Here is a 27,500-nt window from a genome sequence, read left to right as displayed (position 1 = left end):
CAAACAAGAGTCTGAATTCTCCACTCATACTACCACTTGTAATTCAGAGAGTTGAGTCCATAGCTCTCAACTGTCCAGATTTTCACAGCATATTTGGCTCATACCTTTGGTCTGTTCCTCTTAAAATGTGTGGTTTTCTGGCAAATCAGTAAGAACTGAATTAATTAAAGAATGATAGTTTCAGTCTTCCTGTCTTTCAGGAAATACATGGCAACACATAACACTTTATTTTAGCAACTTTCTAAGATTATACAAGCAATATTTAAAATGTGTCCCTGGTTTGGAGCCTTTGCCACCCCCAAATAAATGTTGGCTTTTTCAAAATTTCTTGTGCTGCGAAGTTGAGAGATTTAGTTGAGTGTCAAGTGGATTTTAAAAGGAGCTGACAGCTTCAGGGGAAGACAAGTTTAGTGCTACTTATGCTAACTCATTTGCATTGTTACCAGCACAACAGGAAGTATACTTGCTTTTGATGCAGAAGGCTGTGGGTTCTACTCCCACAGTAGGCAGATGGATCACTGATACTGTACTGTGTTGTGTATTAAAGGGAGTGGATGTTGCAGTCCTATGAATGTCCTCCTTTGGAGGAGTTACCTAGTAACTATGTTTCTGTTATCAGTTTGCAATCCATTCCCCATTGCAAAATTACTAGCTTATCATTTTTTTTTAATGAAGCATAGGCAATTTATTCTTCAAGGGCAACAGGCACTTCATTTGTAGATGAAATAATGAAATATAAAATTGTTTGCTAGCAGCAACCTCTTCATTAGTTACAGATCCCTTTAATGTGGAATTATTTAGATGACTTACTTCTGCAGATAATTTGCATATTTACTGATATTGGTGGATTGTAACAACAGAAGTTTGAGTGGCCTTTTATGGTTGAAATTTTCTGAAATGGATAGTTTTGTCATTATTGGTTCAAACATTTTGTTTCATTGCTTACTAGAAGACTGTTCCAAACCACAAATTTAAAACACATTCTAACAAGTGTTGCTGTATTATACAAGGAATATAATTTAATACAATCAGGTTAGTACAATCAGGAAGGTGAATCAAAGAATGCATACATGTATGCATGCTCACAGGATGCAGGAGCTCAAAACAGGGGAAGAGACCTGTCACCAATGGAGTCACCCAGGGTTCGGTGCTGAGACTTTTTCAGTTTGGTATGTACATCTCAAAAATAAAAGGAAATACCAAAGGGGCTTTGGCTGACTAAATCTGAGATGATTGCAAGTTAGGAGTAGTTATTGAATCCTCAAATGACTTAACCATCATGCAGGAAGGATTTGTTCCAAACACTAACTGGTGCCATAATCATGAATTGAAACTAAACGCCAAGAAATACATTATCATGTCCTTTGGGAAGTCATCTACTCCAGGGAACTGCCAAACTGACAATGCCCCTGAGAAATGTCCATTTGTTTGGCATTTGGGAACTTGTGTATACAGTGACCTAACTTTTGACCAATATGTGCCCAGAGTCATAAGAAAATCTTTCTATATTGCACAGCTTATAAACAAATTGATTGTGAATAGATCTAGAGATATTACTGTCCCCCTTTACAAAGCCCTCATTAGGTCAATCATTTTGTATAATACCCACTATGGCATGTATTTGTGCAGACTGATGCAACAATTAGAATACCCACAGAGATACCTTACTAAAAGGATGCAAGTCCTAAACAATAGGTCTTGCATGGACCACCTCAAAGATTTATCACTATACTCAGTATCCTACAGAGTGCTTAGAGGTGACATGTCTGGCATACAAGGCATCCTCCGACCTAATACAAATAGACCTACTGAACATCAGCAAGTCAAATGGCATCATAAATACTCAGTCTAGGTATCTAAACTGAATGTTGTGGAGAGATGGATATACGTATATCACCGAGGCGCCCACTGTTCCAGAACAGACTATTCATTCAAGTAAAACAAAGCTCATCCCTGTCCATATTCAAATGCAAATTGGATCTAAGGATGGGTAATAGAAAATGTACTCCAGGATTGCCCCTCATGCCATTAATGGATAGAGGCAGTTCCTAAATGCTGCATCAATTACATGTGTTATAGTATTAGGATCTCAAGCAATGTTGAGACACCAGCTTACAGAAATCTTCCCTGAGCAGAATGTGTGGACAATCTTTTATGTGAATGCCAGTGACTGAAAGCATGAATACAAAGCTGCATGAAAATACAATGCCTGGCTAAAAGGGCAGCAGCCAAGATAAGATAGTGCTTATGACTCATTCCTCTCTTTATCAAGGCAAAATTATTAATATAAATAAATATTTATATTGAAAATTCCTCTAATAATCAAATGTCAGACAACAGATGCAAACTAGCTATAAGACTTTGCAGTGAGTTTTTCAGAACTGTTAGCTCAGCTACTTGTTAGGAAAAAATAGAATGGAAAGGTCAAAGCAGCCTGAAACATGGGTCACACACACACATACACACACACACACACACACACACACACACACACACACACACACACAATGATGCATTGTAACAGCAGGAATGGCTCTTCTATTAGAAGTTGTATAAAATATTTATTAATCAGTACTTTTCTATTTATATTTAAACTATGTGTAAAGAACGCAAATAATGTAAAATACATAATTTGTAAAATGTACATATATGCCATAAACATGAAATAATCTGAAAATGTATATGATTCTATTTCATACATTATCTATAGAATGAATGACACGGGCAAATGTTGTGCCTTGTATATACATGCTGCAAAGCTGCAGATTTTATATGAAGTTTTTATTAAGCTTTTGTATTTTACTACTTTGTAAGTTGCAAAATTTCATTAATTCTGAATTATTCAACAGTAGCAATAATGTAAACTGCAGCTGTAACTATAATAAATACTCTTTCTCATTAGAAATGTTATGATAAGACAATTAAGCAGTAAGAACATAAGATGATAAAGCAAGCTGAAGCAAAAATGATTACTTTGTACTTGTATACCAACAAAGGAAAACTTGTTGTATAGCAATACTACATAAATAGTCTGCTGTAGCACTTTTAAAATAACTTGTAATAGTTGCATGACCAACTTAGGACATGATGTATATCTAAAGAGGCAGGACTGCATTTGTCAAGAACTGTATAAAAGTTCTGTACTCACTGATGTATGTTGTCAGTCAGTCAGTCTGTCAGTAAACCAAGTCAGATACATGATTATTCAGTCAGTTAATCAGCCAAATTAGCTAGTCAAGGAATAATAAAAACTGTACTGACCCTGGGATGCCTTGCTTTCCTGATCATTTATTTTTCTTGTTCTTCTAACTGTCTGTATTTTTTTCCTCATAGATGCAGTGCTTGTAGATACATTTACAGTCTGGTGCTGAAACCTGGGAGGAAGCAAAGCAGAACGTGCAGAGGTTGGAAAGTTGAAGTAAAGTTGAATATTCCAGAAAGGTCTTGGCTTTTAAAAGTCAGCTGTTGAAGGAAGAGCAAGAATCCTCAAGGTTGGATCTGTTTTCCTCTGTGGAGTGAAGGAAAAACAAGAATCCTCAAGGTTGGATCAGTTCTCCTTCATGGAGTCTCAAACACAGGAAAAGGAAGGTGGAAAGAAAAGGCTTCAGCTAACTCCCCGGAGGGATTGCCACACTGCTGAAATAGGGTGAGACTCTAGTCTTTCTGCTGTTTGTAGAATGCACTAAAGCTTTGTTCTCCTTTAGTTACATGTGTAATCTGTAATTTATGAGGCATGCAGTTAAAGGAATTTGCATACTAATAAGATTTTTAAATGTGGTAGGGCTAAGGCATCACAGATGTTATTGCAACCAGAAACTATTAGATCTGAGAATCTGAATTTTAAAAGTAACAGTATTAGAGATTTAAAGCAGGATTTTATACCAGAAAAAGTACCTGTAGCCAGATGTAAAAACGGATATTTCTTAAGATTTACTAAACCAGATCAAGAAAAAAGTCTCATGACAAATCTGAAAGTGTTACTGAGGAAATGTCTCAGGAAAAATCTGACAGTTTTGTTTCATGCTCTGAAGGAAGAGAGATGTCAGATTCTAAAAATACCTCAGAGAAAGCTAAGGCATCAAGGTTAATTTTATCTCGTAAATTTCCCCAATTTGAAGAAGTTATAAACCAAGCAAATAGTGCCGGTGGTAATAATTCACAGAGGGGAGATCCACAATGTTTATTAAATATTATTCATGAATGGGTCAGTCAGAAGCAACAAATGTTAAGGGAAAAAAGAGAAGTCCTATTTTTAAACTGCCTTCTTTGATTTATGAGTTTACAGACTAGGGAAAACCAAATCAAAATAAAAGAGATTTTATTAAGAAAACATGCATTCCAGCTCTCTTACAACAGTTTTGTGTACATTAGAACAACACAGGACTATAGAAGCTTTATTAAAATATATATATATATATATATATATATATATATATATATATATATATATATATGTATGTGTGTGTGTGTGTGTGTGTGTGTGTGTGTGTGTGTGTGTGTGTGTGTGTTCCCACTTACAGAAAAGTGTAAAAGGATCAAACAGACAGGTAAAAGAGACAGCAGATGAACTAACAGCTTTACATAATGAAACTAAAAAAAAAAGAGCACTAATACCACATGCTCAGATTTGGGTAAGAGACCACGTAGATACGTATTTAATAGATACAGAAACTGCAGTTAGCATTACTGCAATAACATTCCCAGGAACAAGAACTATAACCTTGCAAGGGTTGGGAGAAAAAAATCTCTCAAGCTCAATTAAATCTCCCTGCAGAAAACAAAGATAGGGGAAGACACCTTCCAGCATGAATGGGTATCAAGTCCTCATCTGCAAAACATCATTGGAAATGATATATTAAAACAAAGAGGTTACATTATAGAGTTGTGTAACAAAAAATTAATTAAGGAACCATTAATTAAATATTAGTCATCTGAAGCATTATGCAAATACAGTGTCAAAGACCCAGGACAGTATGATTTAGTTGAATTATTAAAAACACCAAAGCAAGAGTTGGCTCAGCTAATGTATTGCTATCAGGATATTTTTGTCAAACATAGGAATGATTGTGGACAAGTCCCTGAGGCAGTCCCAAGAAACCTATAAAACAATATCCAGCAAAGAAAGAGGCAGAACAGAGAATACTGAATACTGTGAAAGCTTTAGAAGCTCAATGAGTAGTGAGAAAAGTTAATTCACCAGCTAACAGTCCATAATGGCCTGTACAGAAGCCAGATGGAAGTTATCATCTTACTGTTGATTACAGATAACTTAATAAGGTGATACCTTGTTCTTTGCCAATAGTAGGAAGCATGCCTGATCTTATTGCTCAGATTCAGGAAAAAAATGAAACTTTTCTCCACATTAGATGTGAGTAATGGTTTCTGGAGTATTACTCTAGATAAAGACTCACAATGGAAATTTGCTTTCACTGTAGAAGGCCAACAATATACTTGGACAAGAATGCCTCAGGGCTTTCATAATGCGCCAACAGTTTTTCATCATGTAAGGCTGGAAATACTAAAACCACTATAATGTAGACCTTCTGTTATTCAATACGTGGATGACATACTTGTAGGAACAGAAACTGGAAAGCAGCACTTAAATCCACTAGCAGAAATTTTCCAAGCAATAAGACAATCAGGATTAAAACTGAACTCTAAAAAGAATCAGTTTATGAAAGACTCCTTTACCTTCTTGGGTGTCATGGTATCAGCAAGACAAAGAAGCATTAGTGAACACAAAAAGCAACTAATCAGACAGTTACCAATTCCAGTTACTGTCACAGGGTTAAGGCAAGCCCTAAGGATCTTTGGATTCTCAAGGGAATGGATACCAGATTATACAGGAAAAGCAAAACCCTTGAGTAATATGCTTAAAGGAAACAAAAAGGGAGATGAACTTCTTAATTGGAATGATGAGTCATTAGCAGCTTTCTCTAAGGTCAAGGAAGAACTCATTTCTACACCTGCTTTGGGTGTCCCAGAAAGAGATAAAAATTCATCATACAGTTTGGACACAATGATCTAACTATGATGGCCATAGTGTTGCAAAAAAAAAAAAAAAGAAGATCTCGGTATTAGGTTTTGGGTTATTATTCCCGAGCTATGAGTGGGCGGCCACGGTGGTGCAGTGGTTAGCATGGACGACTCACAGCAAGAGGTTCTCCGGTTCGATTCTCGGCTGGTGTGCCTTCTGTGCGGAGTCTGCATGTCCTCCCTGTGGTCGCATGGGTTTCCTCCGGGTGCTCCAGTTTCCTCCCACATCCCAAAGACATGCAGTAGGTGGATTGTACACTCTAAATTGGCCCTAGGTGTGATTGTGCATGTGTATGTGTGCCTTCTGTGGAAGGTTGGGCACCGGGCTGGCAACTCAACACTGTAAAACTCCACTGCCAATCATGAGCAGACAGATGATGTGCTGTGGCGACCCCTAACTGGGAAAAGCCGAAAGAAGAAGAAGATTCCCGAGCTATGAGTCCAGTTGAGAAAGGAATGAGAGAATGTGAGAAGCAAGCCATCATAGCGGAATGGTGTACTGAAGTAACATGCCATATGACTCAGGGCTCTCCAATTGTGCTACAGATCAAACATACTCCAGTAAAATGCATGTTAGAAGGAAATCCAAAGGGCATGAATAATGCATGACTTGGAAGAATCAGTGCAAGTGGTGCAAGTCAGGAAGGAGGAATCAGAGTAGAAATCCATCGGATTAAGTTTTTATCAAAACTGTTTAATTACCAAGGGGAATTTCATGAATGTCCTGACTTGGAAAATGAGAGGGAACACTTAAGGGTGGGCACCCAAACTATTGAAGAGTGTATATATATATATATATATATATATATATATATATATATATATATATATGCGAATCCAGATTCTGGAGCTCTGAAATTGGGTGTTTTATGACAGAATCTGTAATACACAATGCAGAGACCAAAGAACACAAGAAGAGTAGTCTCCCAGGGGGATGCTCAGCAGATATAGATGAACTAGTTAAACAAGCCTTGTTATTGCCCAGACCTGTAAACATTTATACAGACAGTGAATATGTAGTCCGAGTCTTAACATCATCTCTTCTCATTTGGGCAAGGAGAGGTTTGATTACAGCTGATGGTAAACCAATCAGTCATCAGGAAGTGTTGACAGAAATTTGGAGTTTGATAAAAGATGAAAATCCTTCTACAGTGAGTATAAATAAGGTCAAAGCTCACACCAAAAATGAGGTAACCAGTCAGGCTAATAAAATAGTAGATCAGCTAGCAAAAGAAGGGGTCCTTGACTCCAAAGAAACATATCTAATACAAAATGTTCCTCAATACTGGGCATGGGAAGCAAATGACATGAAAGAAAAACAAATAAGGGAAATGGTGCAAAATATTCTGAATAAGTGCCAAATACAAATGGACTTACCTCTAAATCCTTTACCTTTATATTGTACAGCTTACTTTTGTAAAGATCAGTGTACAGAGTATGAACATAGAGTGGAAAATGAGGTAGGTAAAATTACCCAAATCCAGTGTGATATAACCTTAAATTCAAAAAACAAACAAAGATAATCAGCAGTTAGGAAGCTTAGTAAAAATTGTAAGAGAACAGCCAGACATCATTAAGAAAGAGAAAATAGAAGAATTTGAAATAATATAAGGAAGTGAATGGAAATGGGTTAGATTTGCAGAACCTTAAAAGGTCCTTTACATACGGTACAAATGGTTGACCCTGAAAAAGGAAAAATGTTGTTAACTTATCATAATTTCTTAGGTCATCCAGGACGGGAAAGACTACAACAATTTGTTAGTTCTAGATTTAAATGGGAAGGAATGACAACAGACATCCAAAATCATGTAGACAGATGTGTCACATGTGCCATGCACAATGTGGGAAAACTCAACAGGAGAAAACAACATAGACTCCCACAGGCATTGGGACCCTGTAAAAGGGTACAAATGGATTTTGTAGGACCTCTTCCAACAGCACCAGGAGGGTTTCATTTCTTACTTACTTTAATAGATGAATATACTGGATGGGTGGAAGCTCATCCAACAAAAAAAAAAGAAGATGCAAACTCAGTAGTTAGAATAATAAATGAAAAGATCATCCCAACATGGGGAGTGCCCCGAGAAATACATAGTGATCAAGGGACTCACTTTACTGGAAAAGTGACAAAACAAATGTGTAAAATTTGGGGAATCAAGCAAAGGTTTCATACTCCTTACCATCCTCAGAGTTCTGGAAAAGTCAAAAGAGCTAATAGAACTCTGAAGGAAGGATTAAAGAAAAGGATTTCTGAGTATGGGAATCATTGGGTAGAACATTTACCCAACATTCTGATTAGGATGCGAAATTCTCCTCAGGAATGTGGGTTAACTCCACATGAACTAATGACAGGTTAACCTATGAATTTACAAGCAGGAAAAATCCCTTATTTATTTATCTATTTATGTATTTGTTTATTTTACATTTGTTGACTGGGATAGTCCGACTGGATACATGTCCATTTTCAGTTTAGGCCCAGGGAGAAAAGCTCCAAGATAATAATATACATTGAACATTTAGTAAATGCTAGTTTCAAGCAGATTACAGTCATAAGCAATACCAGCATTTAGCACATATAGTACTTATTATAAAACACTTTACAAAACATAACATTTTCAAAGTTAAACATACATAACATTACATTCAGGTTTAAGACACACAGAGCAGCAGTTATACAATTGACCCTTCCTATAATGGAGTGGTAGAAAAAAGTTAGAAGTAGATGAAGGTAAGGCACCTAAGAAATAGAGAGGTCACTAGTTGGGGTTAGTGCAAGGACATAACCAATGAGTTTTGAAGTATTTCTTGAATTTGTTTTTGAATTGAGTTAGTGAGGGTTCTAGGGTCAAGTTAGCTGGGAGTCTCTTCCATATTTTTCTAACAGAGTTGGCAAACAGAGAGTCCCCAGCTGAGTAGTTGGATTTGTATGTTTGAACTAGGAGTCTAGTGGATGATCGCAGTGGCCTGGTGCTGGTATAGGGGCTGATAATATTTTTTAGTGCAGGTGTATTTTCTGGTTGGTAAAGGACTTTATGTGCCACTATTAGCTAGTTGAACTGCAGTAGGCTTGGCAGTTCAAGCCATCCTAGGCGATTTAGGTTGTGACAGTGGTGTGTCCAGTAGGCTGTGTCAGTAGCAAATCTGGCAATGTGGTTATAGCAGGATGATAGTTTATTAATATCTGTTTTGTTTAAGTTGGAGAATAGAGGTGAGGCATAGAGAAGAGTTGATAGCAGATGGAAATGGGCAATTGCAGTTCTAGCAAGTGGGGTAAGGAAAGGTTTGATTCTGTAAAGAGAGCCAAGTTTTTTATTAATGGTTTTGATAGTTTGATTGATATGTGCATCAAACTTCAGATTGTTATCAACTATGACACCCAGTAGTTTAGTTTGGGCTTCTGGGGAGATGATAGTGCCATTGTTAGCAGTTATGTTGAAGGCTGGCTGGGGGGTCCTGCATGTGGGGGAAGAGGAGTAACTTAGTTTTGTTGGGGTTTAGGATTAGATGTTGATTGGAGAGCCATTTTTACACTGTATTGAAGGTAATTTGGGTTAATGTGAATAGTTGGTGAGGTGTCAGAACAAATCAAGGTGGAGTCATCCACATATTGAATGGAGGTAGCATCTGGCATGACTGAATGAAGGTCATTGATAAAGATGGAGAAAAGAAGGGGTCCTAGTATCGACCCCTGGGGGACTTCTAATGTGATGGGTAGGCGAGATGATAGCTTGTCCTTCCATAGGACTGCTTGTTGCCTGCCCTGCAGGTAGGATTGAAACCATTGGAGTGCATGGTTGTTTAAGGAGAAGGCCTTCAAGGTATTTATAAGCATTTTGTGGGATACCATTAGAAGAAACAAAATTGTGGGACTAGCTCCAAGACCAAATCAGCTGGGCAAAAGGGAGAGTCTGGGAAGCTGGACAAGCCCATAATCTAGAACTGTGTAAACAAAATGAGATTTGGGAATCAAGGGAGGTACAATTGGAACAAGGAGATTCTTGTAATGGTCCGTCAGTTTGGAAACACAAGTAAATGGGATTCAAAATGGATAGGACCCTACATTGTTACCAAAGTTGGGTTAATGGCTGTACAAATCAAGACATAAAAAAATCAGCCACCAAAAATGGTTGGATTCATAAAGATCATGTTAAAAGATTGGGACAAAACTGAATAACTTATAAATGTAATAACTGATATAAAGGGATATGATATCAGATACAACTAATAAGAATAATATTCTTTTCTCTTCCAGCAAATATCGAACCATGAAAATCCTGATATTAATCATGATCCTGATGAATTTTTACTCAATACAAGGAAAGGTGGACTTTAATACCTTTACCAAATCACTGCAAATCTACTCAGACACTTTGAATGCTAAACAATGATGGATATGTGCTGAGATACCACAAGACGCAAACAGTAGGAATTCCATTACAATCTATTCCATCCACCCTTCTGGAAATGCTGAATCTCACAAACCAAGACTGTGTTCCAAGAAATAACTCTTTCCCAAAGACACATCCTTTCTTGAGGCTTACATACAAATGTGACTGCTGATGTTTGTTTACGAGGAGAAGGAACAAATAATCACCCATTTCTTGGGAAAAGTCCTTGTAATATTATTTATGCTACCCAAAATGCCAGTGAACAATGTTTTGAGCATTTTAGTAATGAAACTTGCTGAAAATTTAAAAAAGCTAGAATTAGACATTGGGTTACGAAATGGATGGTTCCAATTCGAACAGGCATATATTACATATGTGGTAATAAAGCCTACAAATGGCTTCCTGAGAACTGGACTGGATTGTGTTATTTGGGACATGTAATTCCATCCATTAGACATATTACAACATTACCTGATTCTAATATTAGAAATGTTAGATTAAAAAGACATATTGACATAGAAAAAATGGAAGTATGAAATGATGTCCTTGCATGAAGTATCAACCTTTCCATTCTATGGAAAAGGGAAAGCTATTTGGGAAATTAAAAAACTGGCAGGTCTGTTAGAGGAATTAAAAGTTACCATAGAAATGGACTGCCATAAAAACTATGGTCTTACAGAAACACATAATATTAAATTTTGTGCATTGGTAGGAGAGGAATATTGTATTTATATTCCTGATAATGAACCTGAAATCAAGAGATACCTCAAAATAATTGAGGAAATTGCTCAAAAAGCACAAATAAAAAAAGAAACATGGTTCTCTTGGCTGAGTGGTTCTATCAGTAGCTAGGGATGAAAAATAATGCAGCTTATACTGGTCATAGTTGGCATTTTAGGATGTATAAGCCTAGTAATTGTTGTCATCAAGTGTGAAATCAGATATGTAAAATGACAAGCAGTACAGGTTTTAACAGTGGACCAAGTGCATCAGGTCCAAAGCATTGTATGATTTATGAAGTACTCTGAGCCAATGAAACTTGATGATATTCACTGAATAAAATCAACAAACATGAGTTCTCATGTCTGCTCAGGGGGAACTCTGTTATAGTATTTGGATCTCAAGCAATGTTGAGACACCAGCTTACGGAAATCTTCCCTGAGCAGAATGTGTGGACAATCTTTTATGTGAATGCCAGTGACTGAAAGCATGAATACAAAGCTGCATGAAAATACAATGCCTGGCTAAAAGGGCATCAGCCAAGATAAGATAACGCTTATGAATAATTCCTCTCTTTATCAAGGCAAAATTATTAATATAAATAGGGGGTTTTATTGATATAAACAGGGGCTCCAATATCCTAGACCTGGTCATTACCAACATGGCAAATCAATGCTCCATACCTATGGTCACCCCCTCGTTAGTCAGGTCTGACCATAAGCTAATCACCCTTAACATCCACATCCCACCCCCACCCCCCAGTAAAGAAACCACCATAAAAAACTTCTCCAAAGCCAACTTCATGCTACTCAAGTCAGAAGTGACAAACTTCATGACACCCATGCAGACGGGAACTGAAAGTTCAACTGCTGAATCCTACACTAAGGTACTGTACGAGCACATCCACTCATGCATGAATCGTGCCATCCCAAATAGAACCAAAATGCTGTCAGCCAATCTGGTGGTCCCCTGCCATAAACAAACTTTACAACAAAAGGAAGAAACTTTTGCAGAAAAGAGGAAAATCCCAGGAAGCAAAAAACTCCCTTACTAGCCTCAGTAAGAAACTGAGATGCCTCATAAAATCCTCCAAAGCTAGTTATGAAAATAAAATTGCCAAAGATTCCAAAGACAACCACAAAGCATTCTATAACTATGTCAAGAATCTAAATGGCAATGCTTAGATCTGCTCTGAGCTAAAACAGAATGGCAATAAATATACTGATCCAAAGGATATTGCCAATATCCTGGCAGATCGATTCAGTGCCAACTTCACCCCTCTCACCCCTAAATGGCCCATCTCAATACCGGAAGATTGCCAAATTCCAGTAATAATGGCCACACAGGTACAAAACGCACTCTCTAAAGCCAAGAATACAGCATCCATGGGACCAGATGACATCCTGGGCTGTGTACTACATGAACTACAATATGAACTGGCACCTCACCTAAGTGTCATGTTTAATCATAGCCTCACCTCAGGTTTCGTGCCCACTGAGTGGCGCAGAGCTACAGTTATCCCAATCCACAATGGGGGATCCACCTTGGATCCCGGAAACTACCGTCCCATCAGTCTGACAAGCCTTATCTGCAAGGCCATGGAGCGTATTATCATGGAACTTATAAACAAAGACATTGGCAACCTTCAAACATTGGACCCCACCCAGTTTGGGTTTGTGAAGGGCCGATCTTGTCTCCTGAACCTGATTGACTTCTTTGAATCAGTCTCCAGAGCCATGGACAAGGGTAAGGTGGTCCACACAGCCTATCTAGACCTTGCCAAGGCCTTTGACACCATCCCCCACTCTGGAATCATAGATAAACTTACTAAGTTGGGTATTAATCCCTATGTCACCCAATGGGTTGCTAAATGGCTTACTGATAGAACCCACACTGTAAAAGTAGCCGACTCCAAATCCAGCTCCAGACAAGTGACAAGTGGAGTACCTCAGGGTTCAGTCCTGGGGCGCTCTTGTTTGGCATCTACTTCTCTGAAGTACAGGTCAACACTAAGGGACTCTGGCTAACAAAGTTTGCAGATGACTGCAAACTGGGAGCCATTATTGAATCCCCAAATGATGTGGATACTCTACAAAAGGGCCTTACAGAAGCAGATGCTTGGTGCCAGAGCCATGGGCTCAAGCTCAATGCCAAGAAATGTATTGTTATCCCCTTTGGGAAAAAACATGTATCCATGAATTACCATATAGGTGGCAGTACACTAAACACAGAAAGTGTGATAAGAGACTTAGGGGCACAGGTGGACAGTGGTCTCACCTTCGATAACCACATCGCCACAACAGTCAGGAAATCCTTCTATGTGGCACACCTCATCACGAAGGGCTTTTCATCCAGAAAAAAGGAGGTCATTGTCCCACTGTACTCATCCCTCATTAGACCCATTATAGAATACAATGTCCCATTTGGTATGTACCTCTCAAGACATCTGCGACAACTGGAAAGGCCTCAGAAATACCTCACTAAAAGAATCACAGGCCTAAAGCAGATGACCTACGCTGACCGCCTTAAAAAACTCCAGCTATACTCTGTCGCATATCGTCTACTCAGAGGCGATCTCTGCTTAACATACAAGGCCATGTCAAACCCAGAGCTGTTGGACATGCTACACTTAAAGAAATCCCAATCCCTGAGAGCTACACGCTCCAGGGATCTAAACCTTGTCATCACAATAAACAAAACATGCTGGAGGGATAGGTTCCTGACCCAGAGACTCCCCAGACTCTGGAATAGATTGCCCATACATGCCAAGCAGAGTGCCTCTTTGGACCTCTTCAAGAGGAACCTTGATGATTGGATGGGAGAAAGGAAATTCACCCCAGGGATCACGTCAGTCGCCCTGCTAGACAGGGGTCCAGGAAAGTAAATAATGTGGAAAGAAATAGCCAGGGAATTGTTATGGCTAGGCTTGTATAGGCCCTAGGGCTGATAGCCTAGTACCAACCTATGAACCTATGAACCTATGAAATAAATATCTATATTGACAATTCCTCTAATAATCAAATGTCAGACTAAAGATGCAAACTAGCTACAAGACTTTGCAGTGAGCTTTTCGGAATTGTTAGCTCAGCTACTTGATAGGAAAAAAAACAGAATGGAAAGGTCACAGCAGCCAGAAACATGGGACACACACACACACACACACACACACACACACACACACACACACACACACACACACACACACAATGATGTATTGTAACAGCAGGAATGGCTCTTCTATTAGAAGTTGCATAAAACATGTATTAATCAATACTTTTCTATTTCTATCAAAACATTCCTAAACTATATGTGTAAAGAATGCAAATAATGTAAAATATATGATTTGTAAAATGTACATACATGCCATAAACATCAAAGAATCAGGAAATGTTTATTATTCTATTTCATACATTATCTACAGAATGAATGAAAGGGGCAGATGTGCCTTGCATATACATGCTGCAAAGCTGCAGATTTTATATGAAGTTTTTATCAAGCTTTTGTATTGTACTACTTTGTAAATTGCAAATTTTCATTAATTCTGAATTATTCAGCAGTAGCAATAATGTAAACTGCAGCTGTAACAATAATAAATACTCTTTCTCATTAGAAATGTTATGATAAGACAATTAAGCAGTAAGAACATATGATGACAAAGCCTGAAGCAAAAAATTATTAATCTGTACTTGCATACCAAGAAAGGAAAACTTGTTGTATAGCGATACTACATAAATAGTCTGCTGTAGCACTTTTAAAATAACTTGTAATATTTGCATGACCAACTTGACACAATGTATATCTAAAGAGGCAGGACTGCATTTGTCAAGAACTGTATAAAAGTTATGTACTCACTGATGTATGTTGTCAGTCAGTCAGTCAGTAAACCAAGTCAGATACATGATTATTCAGACAGTTAATCTGCCAAGTTATCTAGTCAAGGAATAATAAAAACTGTACTGACCCTGGGATGCCTTGCTTTGCTGATCATTTATTTTTCTTGTTCTTCTAACTGCCTGTATTTTTGCTCATAGGTGCAGTGCTTGTAGATACATATGTTTACAACATGGGTCCCCTCAAATTGTCTATAGTATGATCACATTTATTCTCACTAGGACTAATATAAATTAACAGCTATAGGATAGGTAAGACCAATCAGGAAATGTTAATTAAAGCACCAAAAGGGAAATTGGCTAAGCTTAAAATGTCCTCCCAGTGAACCTAGGTTGTGGTAGTAAATAGTTTTTTTTTTTTAATTGCCCTTTTTAGATCACGGAATGCCCCTCTCACCCTCCACCCCAGAGTCTTCAACAGCTTCTGGCACCTCTGGTCACTGAATGATACTCTCTCCAAATACTCTTCTTAAACATAATGCTCCCAACCTCTCACTGAAATGACAAAACAATTTTTATATATAACTGCAGCCTGTGCAATCCATTAAGTTGCACCTCTGATTTCTCTTTAGTAACTTCCACCTCTGTAAAAATCTTAAAATGTATAAATGTAACTGCTGTTTGTGTATAAATGTAAATAGAAAAGTTACTACTCTGTGTTTGACTGGAACTTAGTATAATGCAATGTAAGCAAAAGGATATTTCTCCCCAGGCCTCCAGTGAAAATGAGTATTACCCAGTCGGACTTTCTCGGTAAACAAAGAAAAGAAAAAAATATATATATATATCTATATATATATATATATATATATATATATATATATATGTGTGTGTGTGTGTGTGTGTGTGTGTGTGTGTGTGTGTGTGTGTGTGTGTGTGTGACGATTGGGGAGAGATGGACGAAGGCTGTCAGCCTAGTCAAATAGAATTTGATATATAATTCTGAAATTTCTAAATAAACGTAAAATACAGGCATGTTTTCTTGAGTGTAAAAGAATACTATGAAATGTCGAACTGCAAAATATGTGACAACATTGCACTCTACTGGCCCAGTGAAGCATGCTGTGAACCTTTCATGTTAGAATTCGGCTCCAGTGTGTCTGGATGAAGGTTTCATGCCCATTGTTTTAACGCTAAAGTTTATGACCAGAATTTAGATGTGGAATGTGCTTTATTGCTCTGGTTTCTGTTAGAGTATACATATGAAATGATCTATATTGTTGTAAGTTTCTGAGCAGCTGTGAGATTGCTAAATAATGCAGTTTGTGGCCTGAAAACTCCAGAATAAGTGTCAAAAATTATGTAATTTGGGAGGGACATAGAGACATATTTGTTAGTAATGTTTAAATACAATTTCTCACAAGAGACTGAGAGCATTTTGATCTTGATATCCAATTTATCAGCACTCAGCCTTATGCTCACATGTAAGTTTTAGCACTGTGATTTCTTGCAGGGATAGTTAAAGCTAGTAAAGATTAATTGGATATTTTTCTTTGAAATCAGACCTGTCCTACTGTATTATTTTAAGTTTCTGTGTGATCTTTGAACTCTTAGATATCTCTGCGGTGTAGTAGTTTTGTCTTGTTTTTTAATTATTTATTATTAAATATTTTAAAACCTTCTACCTGTGGCTGGTTTATGTAGAGATAAATTATGCTTTAGAGTACATTATATATTTATAGAGTTTACTGTCTAAGCCTTTCCAATAAGCCTAGACTGAATAGTCTCATTACCATTGGATAATAATATTGTCGTCACAAGTGTTTGGTAGTGGTGGGATCTACTTCACATACTAATTGGCTTGTAGTGGTGTGGGTAGAGTGAATTCCTGTAGCTTATTTACAGTGATCTCTAAAAGTGTTTTGTACTCTAAAACAGCCACACAGTGTATACTCAGAGTTTAGATCACAATTGTTTTATTTCTTTTGTTAGCTTAGTATTAGTCAGGGTGAGCAGACAGCATGTCAGCAGAAGAGTATGGAAAGCTGACAAGGAGCCAGCTGGCAGAGATGTGCCAGGCTAGTGGACTGGTGCATGAAAACCTGAATAAAGCAGACCTGATTGCAGCCTTGGTTACAGCTGTATCAGAAAACAGCAGCCTGGAGGACAATCAGACTGAGAGTGGAGATACAATATCCTCAGAGAATGGACAGCTGAAACTTTCTGCAGTGGACTTAAAAGTCCAGCTGGAGCTAAAGAGACTTGAGTTGGAAGCCAGGCATATGGAACTAGAAGCAGCCAAGAAAATGAGGAATCAGAAAGCTGAGGAAAATGAATGGCAGAGGAGGCATGAGAGGGAAATGCTGACTCTTCACCAGAGTCATGGAGGTAATGGGGAAGGAAGTAACCGGACCCCAGAAGCAAAAAAGGTCAGTAAATTTCTTCTGCAGTTTAAATAGGGGGATGATTTTGATAGCTTCATTCATATGTTTGAGCGGGTATGTAAACAGTATGAAGTTGACCAAGGGCTCTGGGTATGGTTCCTGGCCCCCTTACTCCATGGTAAAGCTGTAACTTTTTTAGCAAAAATGCATGACACTGACTGTTTTGATTATACTGCTGTAAGAAGACACTTGCTGGAATGTTTTAAGCTAACACCTGAAATGTATAGGAAAAAGTTTTGTGAGCACAGACACAAGGCAGATGAAAATGTATGTGAATATGTTGCTGAACTGAGCACTTATTTTCATAGCTGGGTGAGAGGATGTCAAGTCACAACTTTTGAAGGTCTAGCAGACCTTGTGGTAAGGATACAAGTCCTTAGCACTTTGCCTGAGGACATGAGGATCTGGTTAGCTGATAGATAATGTGCTACTTTAGAGGTGTTTGGGAAGAAAGGAGACCTATACCTAGCAAGCAGGGCAGCCCTGTACAGGAAAATGATCCCCAGTACTGCTCATGGGACTAAAGGAACCCATGGTGGGCAGCACAGACTGTCCCAACAGAATCTGCCAGTAGCAGGGGAAGCCACTAGTCCAGGTACAAGTCCAGGAGCTAGGGTTAAATGTTATGAATGCAACCAGCGGGGCCATGTGGCATACAGATGTCCATGGAGGCAAGGTGGGGAACCAAAGTTGAGGGAGTCAGTAAGTGGGAAAGACAAAATGCCAGCAGTAGGTTGTCTTGAGACAACAGGGGTATGGAACTACCATCCTGCAGATGTCCTGAGAAGGAAGGATTTGGATGAGGCAGTACTATGTACTTATTCAGTTACATGCAGTAAGGCTAGGAGACAAGCATGTGGGTCTGGTAGCCTGGGGGAGACCCAGACAAACTGGATACTTGCAGCCAGGACTGCTGAGGTGGTTACTTCAGGGAGTGAGCTACGCTGTAGCAGTGATACTGAATGTGAGCCACAGCTGCTTGTGGGTACTGATTTTCCCTTGTACAGGGTAACTGCAAAGGTAATATCATGGGTAGTAGTACCCAGGCTGACAGTGAGATACCGTTGTCAGAGGATGCCAGACTACTTGCGGAAGGGGAGCTGGAAAGGGTTACAAGGAGGGAGTTGAGACAAGCTCAGCTCTCAGACCCTACATTGCAAGTCCCAAGGCAGGTAGCTAGGGAGACCCCTGATACTCAAGGGAAGGTGGAATCTGTATACTGGAACAAAGGGTTACTGTACAGAGAGAAGACCCCAGAGTGAGGGCTAGTCAGTGAGAGAGTACAGCAGTTAGTAGTGCCTAGAGCTTACTGTCTGGTGCTTCTAGTCATAGCCCATGATATTCCCTTTGCAGGTCATAATGGCATAAAACATACAAATAGGTGTATTATGCAAAACTTCTATTGGCCTGGAATTTCCAGAGATGTAACAGGGTACTGCAGGACCTGTGAGCAGTGCCAAAATGTAGGCAAGGTAGGAGACAAGGTGAGAGCTCCTTTGACGCCTTTGCCTGTGATTGAGGAGCCATTTCAGAGGGTAGCTATGGATATTGTGGGTCCTCTGAGTACCCCAAGTTCCACAGGGAAAAAGTATATCCTAGTGATTGTAGATTATGCTACACGATACCCTGAGGCAGTGGCTTTGTCCTCCACTGAGGCAGAGAATGTGACAAATGCTTTGCTAGAGATTTTCAGCAGGGTAGGTTTCCCAAATGAAATACTGTCTGACAGAGGTGCCAATTTTATGTCAGACCTGCTGGCTTGTCTGTGGAAGTCCTGTGGGGTGAAGCACATGAAGACCACCCCCTGCCATCCCCAGACTAATGGTCTTGTTGAGAGGTTAAACTCTACAATCAAGTCCATGCTACAGGCATTTGCAGATCAGTTTAAGAGAGAGTGGGACAAATATTTGCCCCATCTGTTGTTTGCTTACAGAGAGGTTCCCCAAGAATCCACAGGTGTTTCACACTTTTAGTTGTTGTATGGGCATAGGGTGAGGGGATCTCTAGATTTAATTTGAGATGAGTGGGAAGGTGAGTGTGAGTCTCACAAGGAGTCTGTTGTGGCCTCAAGACAAGCCTTATGGAACTCATGGGCCTGACCCTGGAGAACCTGGCAGAAGCAAAAGAACAGACAAAGGTGTGGTATGACAGGAATGCTCGAGCTAGAGAGTATGCTGTAGGGCAGCAGATGATGGTTCTCATTCCTGTCAGACACAACAAGTTGCAAGCAGCTTGGGAGGGACCCTACAAGGTGGTAAGAAAGGTAAGTGATGTTAACTACATGGTGGAACTGCTAGGCAGAAGGCAGGGGCTCAAATTGTACCATGTTAACATGATGAAACCTTGCCATGATAGGGAGGCCCTTGTGCTGAGCATTTGCAGTGGATTGCAGGAGGAGTCTGAGAGAGATATTGTGACTGATCTCCTCAGTGAGGCTCAGGCTGACACCTTGGTGGAAGGGGTAGCAATGTCCCAACAGCTATCTCCTACCCAGGTTCAAAAAATCTGAGCAGTGCTGCAGGAGTTTAGGGGCATGTTCACCAGGAAACCAGAGAGCACCCACCTGGTGCAGCACCAGGTGGATATAGGACCCCAAAGGCCTATCAGGCAGGCCCCTTATAGGGTGCCTGAGAGAGTCAAACAGACTCTGAGGGAGGAGGTACAGGTGATGTTAGAACTAGGGGTGATTCAAGAGTCCAACAGTCCCTGGTCCTCACCAGTGGTGTTGGTGCTGATGAAGGATGGCAGCACCAGGTTCTATATGGATTGCAGGAAATTAAATAGTCACACAGAGGCAGATGCTTACCCCATACCTAGGACAGATGAGACCCTAGAGCAGCTGGGTGGGGCTAAGAATCTTACAACCATTGATCTTACCAAGGGTTACTGGCAGGTGCCCTTGACTCCCAGTGCTAGAGAGAAGTCAGTCTTTGTGACTCCTTTTGGCTTGTATGAGTTCATAAAGATGCCCTTTGGGATGAAGAATGCCCAACGGCTTTCCAGAGGCTGGTAGGTCATATTTTAGCAGGAGCAGGATGGTTTGCCCTTGCTTACATGGATGGCATTGCTATCTACAGCCATTCCTGGCAGGAGCACCTTCAGCATGTTAGGGAGGTGCTGGGCAGACTACAGCGGGCAGGGTTGACCATTAAGCCGAGCAAATGTCAGGTGGGTATGGCAGAGGTCTCCTACCTATGACATAGAGTGGGGAGTGGTAAGGCCAGAACCTGCCAAAGTGGAAGCTATACAGGCATGGCCTGCACCTGTTACCAAAAAGCAGGTGAGGGCATTCTTAGGGACAGCAGGGTACAACAGAAAGTTTGTCCCAGTTATAGTACCATAGTTGCTCCCCTCAAAGACCTGACAAGGAAGAACGGGCCAGATGAGGTAGTGTGGACGCCAGCATGTGAGCAGGCATTTCAGAAGCTTAAGGAAGCTTTGGGATAACCCCCTGTGTTGGCCAGTCCAGACTACAGCAAAGACTTTGTTGTGCAGGTGGATGCTTCAAACTATGGGGTGGGGGCTGTACTTAGCCAGATTTCTTCAGAGGGAGAAGGGCACCCAGTGGTTTATCTCAGTTGTAGGCTCCAACTCAGGGAGGAATGCTATGCATCTGTAGAAAAGGAATGTCTAGCCATAGTCTGGGCACTACAAAAACTCCATCCTTATCTGTATGGAAGAAAGTTCAATGTGATGACAGATCAGAACCCTCTAACATGGTTAAACAGAGCCAGTCAGCAAAATGCCAGGTTGCTAAGATGGAGTCTGGAGTTGCATGCATATGATATGTCAGTGCAGCACCGCAGTGGGAGTAGCAATGCCAGTGCAGATGGGCTCTCAAGACAGGGAATGGGCTAAGGTACACCCAGATAGACCTGACACTCTCAAGCAATGTTTCTCAAGGGGCACTTGAAAAACTTGCTTGAGTTCCCCGGGGGGGGGGGATGTGACGATTGGGGAGAGATGGGCGAAGGCTGCCAGCCTAGTCAAATAGAATTTGATATATAGTTCTGGCATTTGTAAATAAATGTAAAATACAGGCATGTTTTCTTGAGTGTAAAATAATAATGTGAAATGTGGAACTGCAAAATATGTGACAACATTGCACTCTACTGGCCCAGTGGAGCATGTTGTGACCCTTTCATGTTAGAATTCGGCTCCAGTGTGTCTGGATGAAAGTTTCATGCCCATTGTTTTAAGGCTAAAGTTTATGACCAGAATTTAGATGTGGAATGTGCATTATTGCTCTGGTTTCCATTGGAGTATACATGTGAAATTACTTATATTGTTGTAAGTTTCTGAGCAGGTGTTAAATTGCTAAATAAAGCAGTTTGTGGCCTGAGAACTCCAGACTGTCAGACACATGTTTGTTAGTAAAGTTTAAATACTATTTCTCACAAGAGACTGAGAGCATTTTGATCTTGATATCCAACTTATCAGCACTCTGCCTTATGCTCACATGTAAGTTTTAGCACTGTGATTTCTTGCAGGAATAGTTAAAGCTAGTAAAGATTAATTAGCCATTTTTCTTTGAAATCAGACCTGTCCTACTGTATTATTTTAAGTTTCTGTGTGATCTCTGAACTCTTAGATATCTCTGTGGTGTAGTAGTTTTGTCTTGTTTTAATTATTTATTATTAAATATTTTTAACACATTCTACCTCTGACTGGTTTATGTATAGATAAATTATGCTTTAGAGTACATTATATGTTTATAGAGTTTACTGTCTAAGCCCTTCCAATAAGCCTAGACTGAATAGTCACATTACCACTGGATAATAATATTGCACAGTAATAACTGGACACCCTTTTAAGGGCCTTTTAGTAGCTGATATTATTAGCTAGGTGGTGGCAGGGATTACTACCGTATGGTCTGGGTAAAGGGGCACAGCTGGAGAAACTGTGTCAGCCTTTCCCAGGAGTGTCTCTGAAATTGTATAAATACTTATCTCAAAGTGTGTGTGTGTGTGTGTGTGTGTGTGTGTGTGTGTGTGTGTGTGTGTGTGTGTGTGTCAGCTACTTGGCAGGGACACGAAGCACTGGCTGGACAGAGAAGGTACTGGAGGTTTTAGCTTGCCCAGCTAGGCTTAGACCTGGACCCTATAGCTGTGCCAATGGGGAGTCTTATTGGGGGCCTTGTTAGCAAGGGAGCAACTAGCCCCAGACTGACTGTGATCTCTGTGTGCACTTAAGAGAAATTCTACTTTACTGTGTGTATTAGTTATCCTTTCCTCACTTCTATGAGACTACCTCCCTGGTATTAATGGTGAGGACTGAGGCTCCTTGATTGCTGGGCCAGGGCACGATCGTCACAATATAAATATATAGAAAGCAGATCCATATAGCTATGTATGTGTGTTTGCGTGTGTATATCAACGTCACCATTGCACACACGAAAAAGAGAAACAACACCCAAAATAATGGAATTAACCTGGCACACGCTTATAAATCACACCAAACGGTAATTTCCTCAAGAAAACAACGTTCAGTGTTCTCTTCTTCAGCTTTTTGCGACTCACACACATGACCCACGAGTAATTTGACCTAGGCCACCTGAAGATATAATCAATATTTAGTACATTTCAAGTACTAAAAAATTCAGAGACTCTCTGACAGATCGGTAAATTTTGAAAGGTATGCAGAAAAGTCCTGATCTCGATTGTTGTGTCCTACTAAAATTATGATAATGGCAAGCATTCTCACACTTTGAGGAGAAAATTCGACAGCTAACTTTACTGTAAATATAACAAAAACAAATGAGTGAATACAAAGTAAACAAATACGCAAAATAAAATATAAAAAGGCAGTACATCATAAACACTTCAATACGATATAAAATTATATCAACTCACATAACAAATGTATTGATGTCAGCAATCACATAAAAAAACGCGGAGGACAGGTGAACTAGAATGCTACTAATTAGCATTAGCTATGCAGGCGGGAGCTTATGTCCTTCAAAATGAAGATGCGTCCTTTCCAACACTGGGTCCTGCTTTGCGCCCAGTTTGCTCAGATAAGAGTAAGAACCAGTTCTCTGCGATCACGAATTGCATAAAGCAGGCACTGAATGGCTGTACTGAAGCACGCATTTAACTTTTTACAACTGACATTAACATTTTTATTTTCAGTTTAAAGACGCATCTGTAGATCAGATCTGAATGTACAACGAGCCTTCCCTGAAATGATGCACTTATTTTCTAGCGACATTACCAGTCAAACATAAATAAAATAAAAACATAACATTTTCTGTTTTTTTCTCCATGGGGATACTAAGTTTATTTTGCCGATATTGGAAAGATTTTGTTGTTCACCTCGGGAAGGAAAATGGTAAGATGCTGGCAATATTAAAGTGTTGTTTTTTTTTCAGGACATCATGCATTTCACTTTGTTATTTGTTCCGAGGCACAGTGGGAACTTTCGCTTACTTTACTTCCCCTTCCCACCTGACACTGCAGGTAAGTAGCACTATGCAGTGGGTAGATTACTGATGTGTCCATAACTGAAAGCTATACTGCTATTTACCGGAGAATTGGATGACATATTAATTAATTCAGGCGTCCTCCTCTCAACTTACTTTAAAAATAGAAACAAATGCCCTTGAAAAAGGGACATCCAGCTAAAAATCTGGACATCCAATCAGCATGAACAAACTCTTCTCACTTCCAATAGGAATGTGAGATACTACTCAGAAACACGTTTAAAAAAGTCAGAGCGATATAAATGATGGATAAAAAGTAATAAGCATGTTATTTTAGAGGCAGTGTATAATCTTGGACTTAAATGAGCTGCTTAACAGAAAGAACTCCACCACACTCAGTCATTTATTTAAATTTCAAAAACAAAAGTGTCGCAAAATGTATGTCCACTTTCTTAATAGTATTGTCGACACTGGTACCTTGGTCCTGTAGTGTGATTTTTTGTGTACTACACTGCTTCAAAAATCAGGTTTACAATTAGGGGGATTTGTGCGAAGAGAACTCAAGCCTGAAAATGGGGACATGCGTCCAAAAATATAGGGTGTTCTATCCTGCGAAAAAAACTAAAAAATGGCAAATGTCCTGAGATTTTAAGACAAAATATATTTCTTAAGTGTTCTTAAATAGTTGCATAAAACGGTTATTTTGTATCTGAAACATAAATATTATATGAAATGGCATAAGCAACGCAAATGCTATAAAAATAAGCTTCATTTTAGCAAAAAAAGTGAAATTCTGTCCTTTGCACTGGCCATGGGTATGCTTTGTTCTGCAAAACTCACGATTCTACAAAAAATGTTCCACTTTTGGGTATTTGAAAAAGTGGCAACCCTACAAAAATAGGAATAACATGTGCAAGGGAAAAGGGAATAAAAAACAAGAGCATTCCTCCTAAACAGGGACATTTGAGAGGTCTGTATAACAAAAATAACGTATGACATAAATACGACAAAAACAAGTTCGTTTATTGGTTTAACACAACTGTGACTGTCGTAATGGTGGTTGTGTAGTTTCTATATGTGGGGTGCGACATTTGGGGCGAAGGGGACGTGAACAATGCAACAAAAAATAAACATTTTGCAGCTATATAACTATGACTAGTATTTATTTATTTTTCGTTTGCAGAGTAGAACGCTGCTGTGTACGTATTATTTTCAGACTCATCCCAGCTGTAAATCACAAACATAATCCTGAAAGCACCGAATAAACAGAAAAAATATATTTTTCCATGTAAAGCAGCATTTTATGATCAGTGTAATGTGATATACACTTTACAGAGATGATATCCTACTTGTCACAACAAAATCCCTGAATGTGGTAAACATTTATGAAAGCATTATCTTTGTACGTTAAGTCGTACCCCTACCTCTTAACTTCCTTACTCAGGACACGACCAAAAATAAGGGGTAGAGACAAAAGCCTAAAATCTGGGATACATTTTAAATATTACTCTAATTCACGAAAGAGCAAGTTTTGTATCTACATGCATTTCTGAAAAAATAAGACTTATAAAATCTGAAACTGTAATGACTCAGTGGTTTACCAGAAAATCAAAATAAATAAATAAAATACTCGAGTTCATAGGAGGCAAAATCCGTGCCGCACTGCCGCTCCACGAAATCAAGGGCAATTGAGAGATGCATCCTCACCGAGGACGAAATATATAACTTATGAAATGGACGCCCCTTCTGAGGTTACCACCTGTCCCCCTTTGCGAGGGACAGTCTCTCTTTGGGCAGTTGTGTCATGTGAATAAAATCGAAAAACTGGCAAATATTCTGAAACTTTAGGACAAAAATATTTGCTAAGTTTACTCTAATAGTTGCATAAAATGGTTATTTTTTTTATCTGGAACGCCTAAATGCTATATGAAATAACATAAGCAACTCAAATGCTACAACAATAAGCTTTTATTTTGGCAACAAGTGAATTTCTGTCCTTTGTACGGTCGTGGGTATGTTCTGTCCTGCAAATCTGAGATTTCTACAAAATATATGTCGGGCATTTGAAAAGGAGGCAGCCCTAACTTCTTCCATGTATTTATTGTGCATCATCTTACCTCGTTGTACCAGGTCGCAAGTGGGGTCCCTTTCAGAACCTCCTTTGGATTTAAATGGATAAGCTGCACGTTTGGGAAGTCAGTGAGGACTCTTAGCCCAGGGCACTCAGTCTCGCTTTGCAGACAGCTTCGGTTTTTGAAGCCCCGTAAGTAGAACTGCACGGGTCGGTCCTGGTAGATGCGAGCAGTCGATTCTACTGAGCAAATGGCAAGCGCATGCGGGGTGAGCGTTTCTGTGGTCTCCATAAACATTACCGGGAGGGAAGCTGTGGCAGCTGTGCGCGCGAGCGAAGAGGCACCACAGTACTCCTGGGTTTTTGTTAGTATCCAGGGCCAAATGCCATTCGGCATCGTAATCGCTGTCCTGGTAGAGATCCTGTAGAGAATAACCGAAAAGAAGGTTAATATGAAAAGACAGAAGAGGAGATAACGCTTCATTGTTAAGTGCTACAAAAACTTCGAATTAACATTTGCTGCTCGTGTCAAGACTGTTGGACACTTTTGTACTCACCAGCGGTGTTAAAGTTTGTTTCCGCCATCCTGCCTTCTGAGCGATGCCAAATAAAGGTTGCCCAATAAAATGTTTTAGGTGAGCAAATAAGGTGCGACTTCATACTTCTCAACCTGTTAGCCAAAGAAATATGGGCAAAGCCTTAAATAATGGCGGGGCAAAGCCCCAAAAATAGAGACATGTTTTAAATATTGTTCTTAGAAAGTTGCTAGAACAACAGAATTTGTGTTAACATGCAATTTTATTTGCTGGTATGAAGTCTGAAACTCAGCTGTTCAGATTTGTGATTTTTATTTTGGCTGTCCTTTATGAAATCGTTTTTTAGCAAATTATTGAGGATTTCGTGCCGCTCGCTGTCCAGATTTTCGCAGAATGTCCAGATTATGGCCTCATATTTTTGGTCTGTGCCTCATAAAATTTGTGGTTTTCTGGCAAATCATAAAGGACTGAAGTCATTAAAAAATGTGGACATTTGAGCTTCAGATTTCATAGCCGTCATAAAATGTGTGCTAATGCAAAACACGTTGTTCTATTATCTTTCTACGTTACAAACAAAAACAGCTTTATAAGTTAATAAGAGCAATATTTAAAAATTGTTTGGGCCTTTGTACCCCCATTAATTTGAGCTTTGTCCGGATTTCTTGTGCTACGAAGTTGAGAGGTCTGGGGTTGATGCCACGAAATGGTAACAGATGATTGATTGTGTTAGACTTCATATCCTTCAGAAAATGAAAAGTTTCAGAAAAACTTAAAGCCCCCCCACCTCATTCCACCTTGCACTGCCTCATCCAACTGAACTACCTCTCCTATTACAACCGAGTGATTACATTGTGTAAAGCATGGAAACCTTAAAAATGTAATTTTTGGCCTCACGATCATTTTTTATTCTTGCATACAATTTGATTGCCACATTATAAATTCTGCGAGTTGCGCTCAAACCATGCATGCTTAAAGGGAGGAACAACAATACTGCATGCCATCTCACAAAACTACAATAATAATGGCTATTGTTTTAACTCAGAAACATTAGTGC

At 39.4% G+C, this 27,500-nt stretch overlaps 1 protein-coding gene across 2 annotated transcripts in view; it reads right to left on the bottom strand.

Moving 5' to 3' along the window:
* Positions 1 to 26,532, bottom strand: part of LOC122811971 (alpha-1,4-N-acetylglucosaminyltransferase-like) — a 210,966-nt gene extending 184,434 nt beyond the window's left edge. The window contains exons 1-2 of one of the 2 annotated variants that reach the window (XM_044084172.1): positions 26,468 to 26,532; positions 25,957 to 26,332 (exon numbers count right to left, since the gene is read on the bottom strand). In XM_044084172.1, coding sequence (XP_043940107.1) covers positions 25,957 to 26,307 — 351 coding nt within the window. In that variant the 5' untranslated portion in view covers positions 26,308 to 26,332; positions 26,468 to 26,532. Of the gene's footprint in view, positions 1 to 25,956; positions 26,448 to 26,467 lie in introns of those variants that run through there. The other variant, XM_044084170.1, reaches the window with a different exon arrangement.
* Between the last annotated feature and the right edge of the window lie 968 nt (positions 26,533 to 27,500).

Source organism: Protopterus annectens, chromosome 9.part0 (genome assembly GCF_019279795.1).
Source record: "Protopterus annectens isolate FY-2018-M chromosome 9.part0, PAN1.0, whole genome shotgun sequence".
Lineage (NCBI taxonomy): Eukaryota > Metazoa > Chordata > Ceratodontiformes > Protopteridae > Protopterus > Protopterus annectens.
This window is presented reverse-complemented; position numbering and strand designations above follow the sequence as displayed.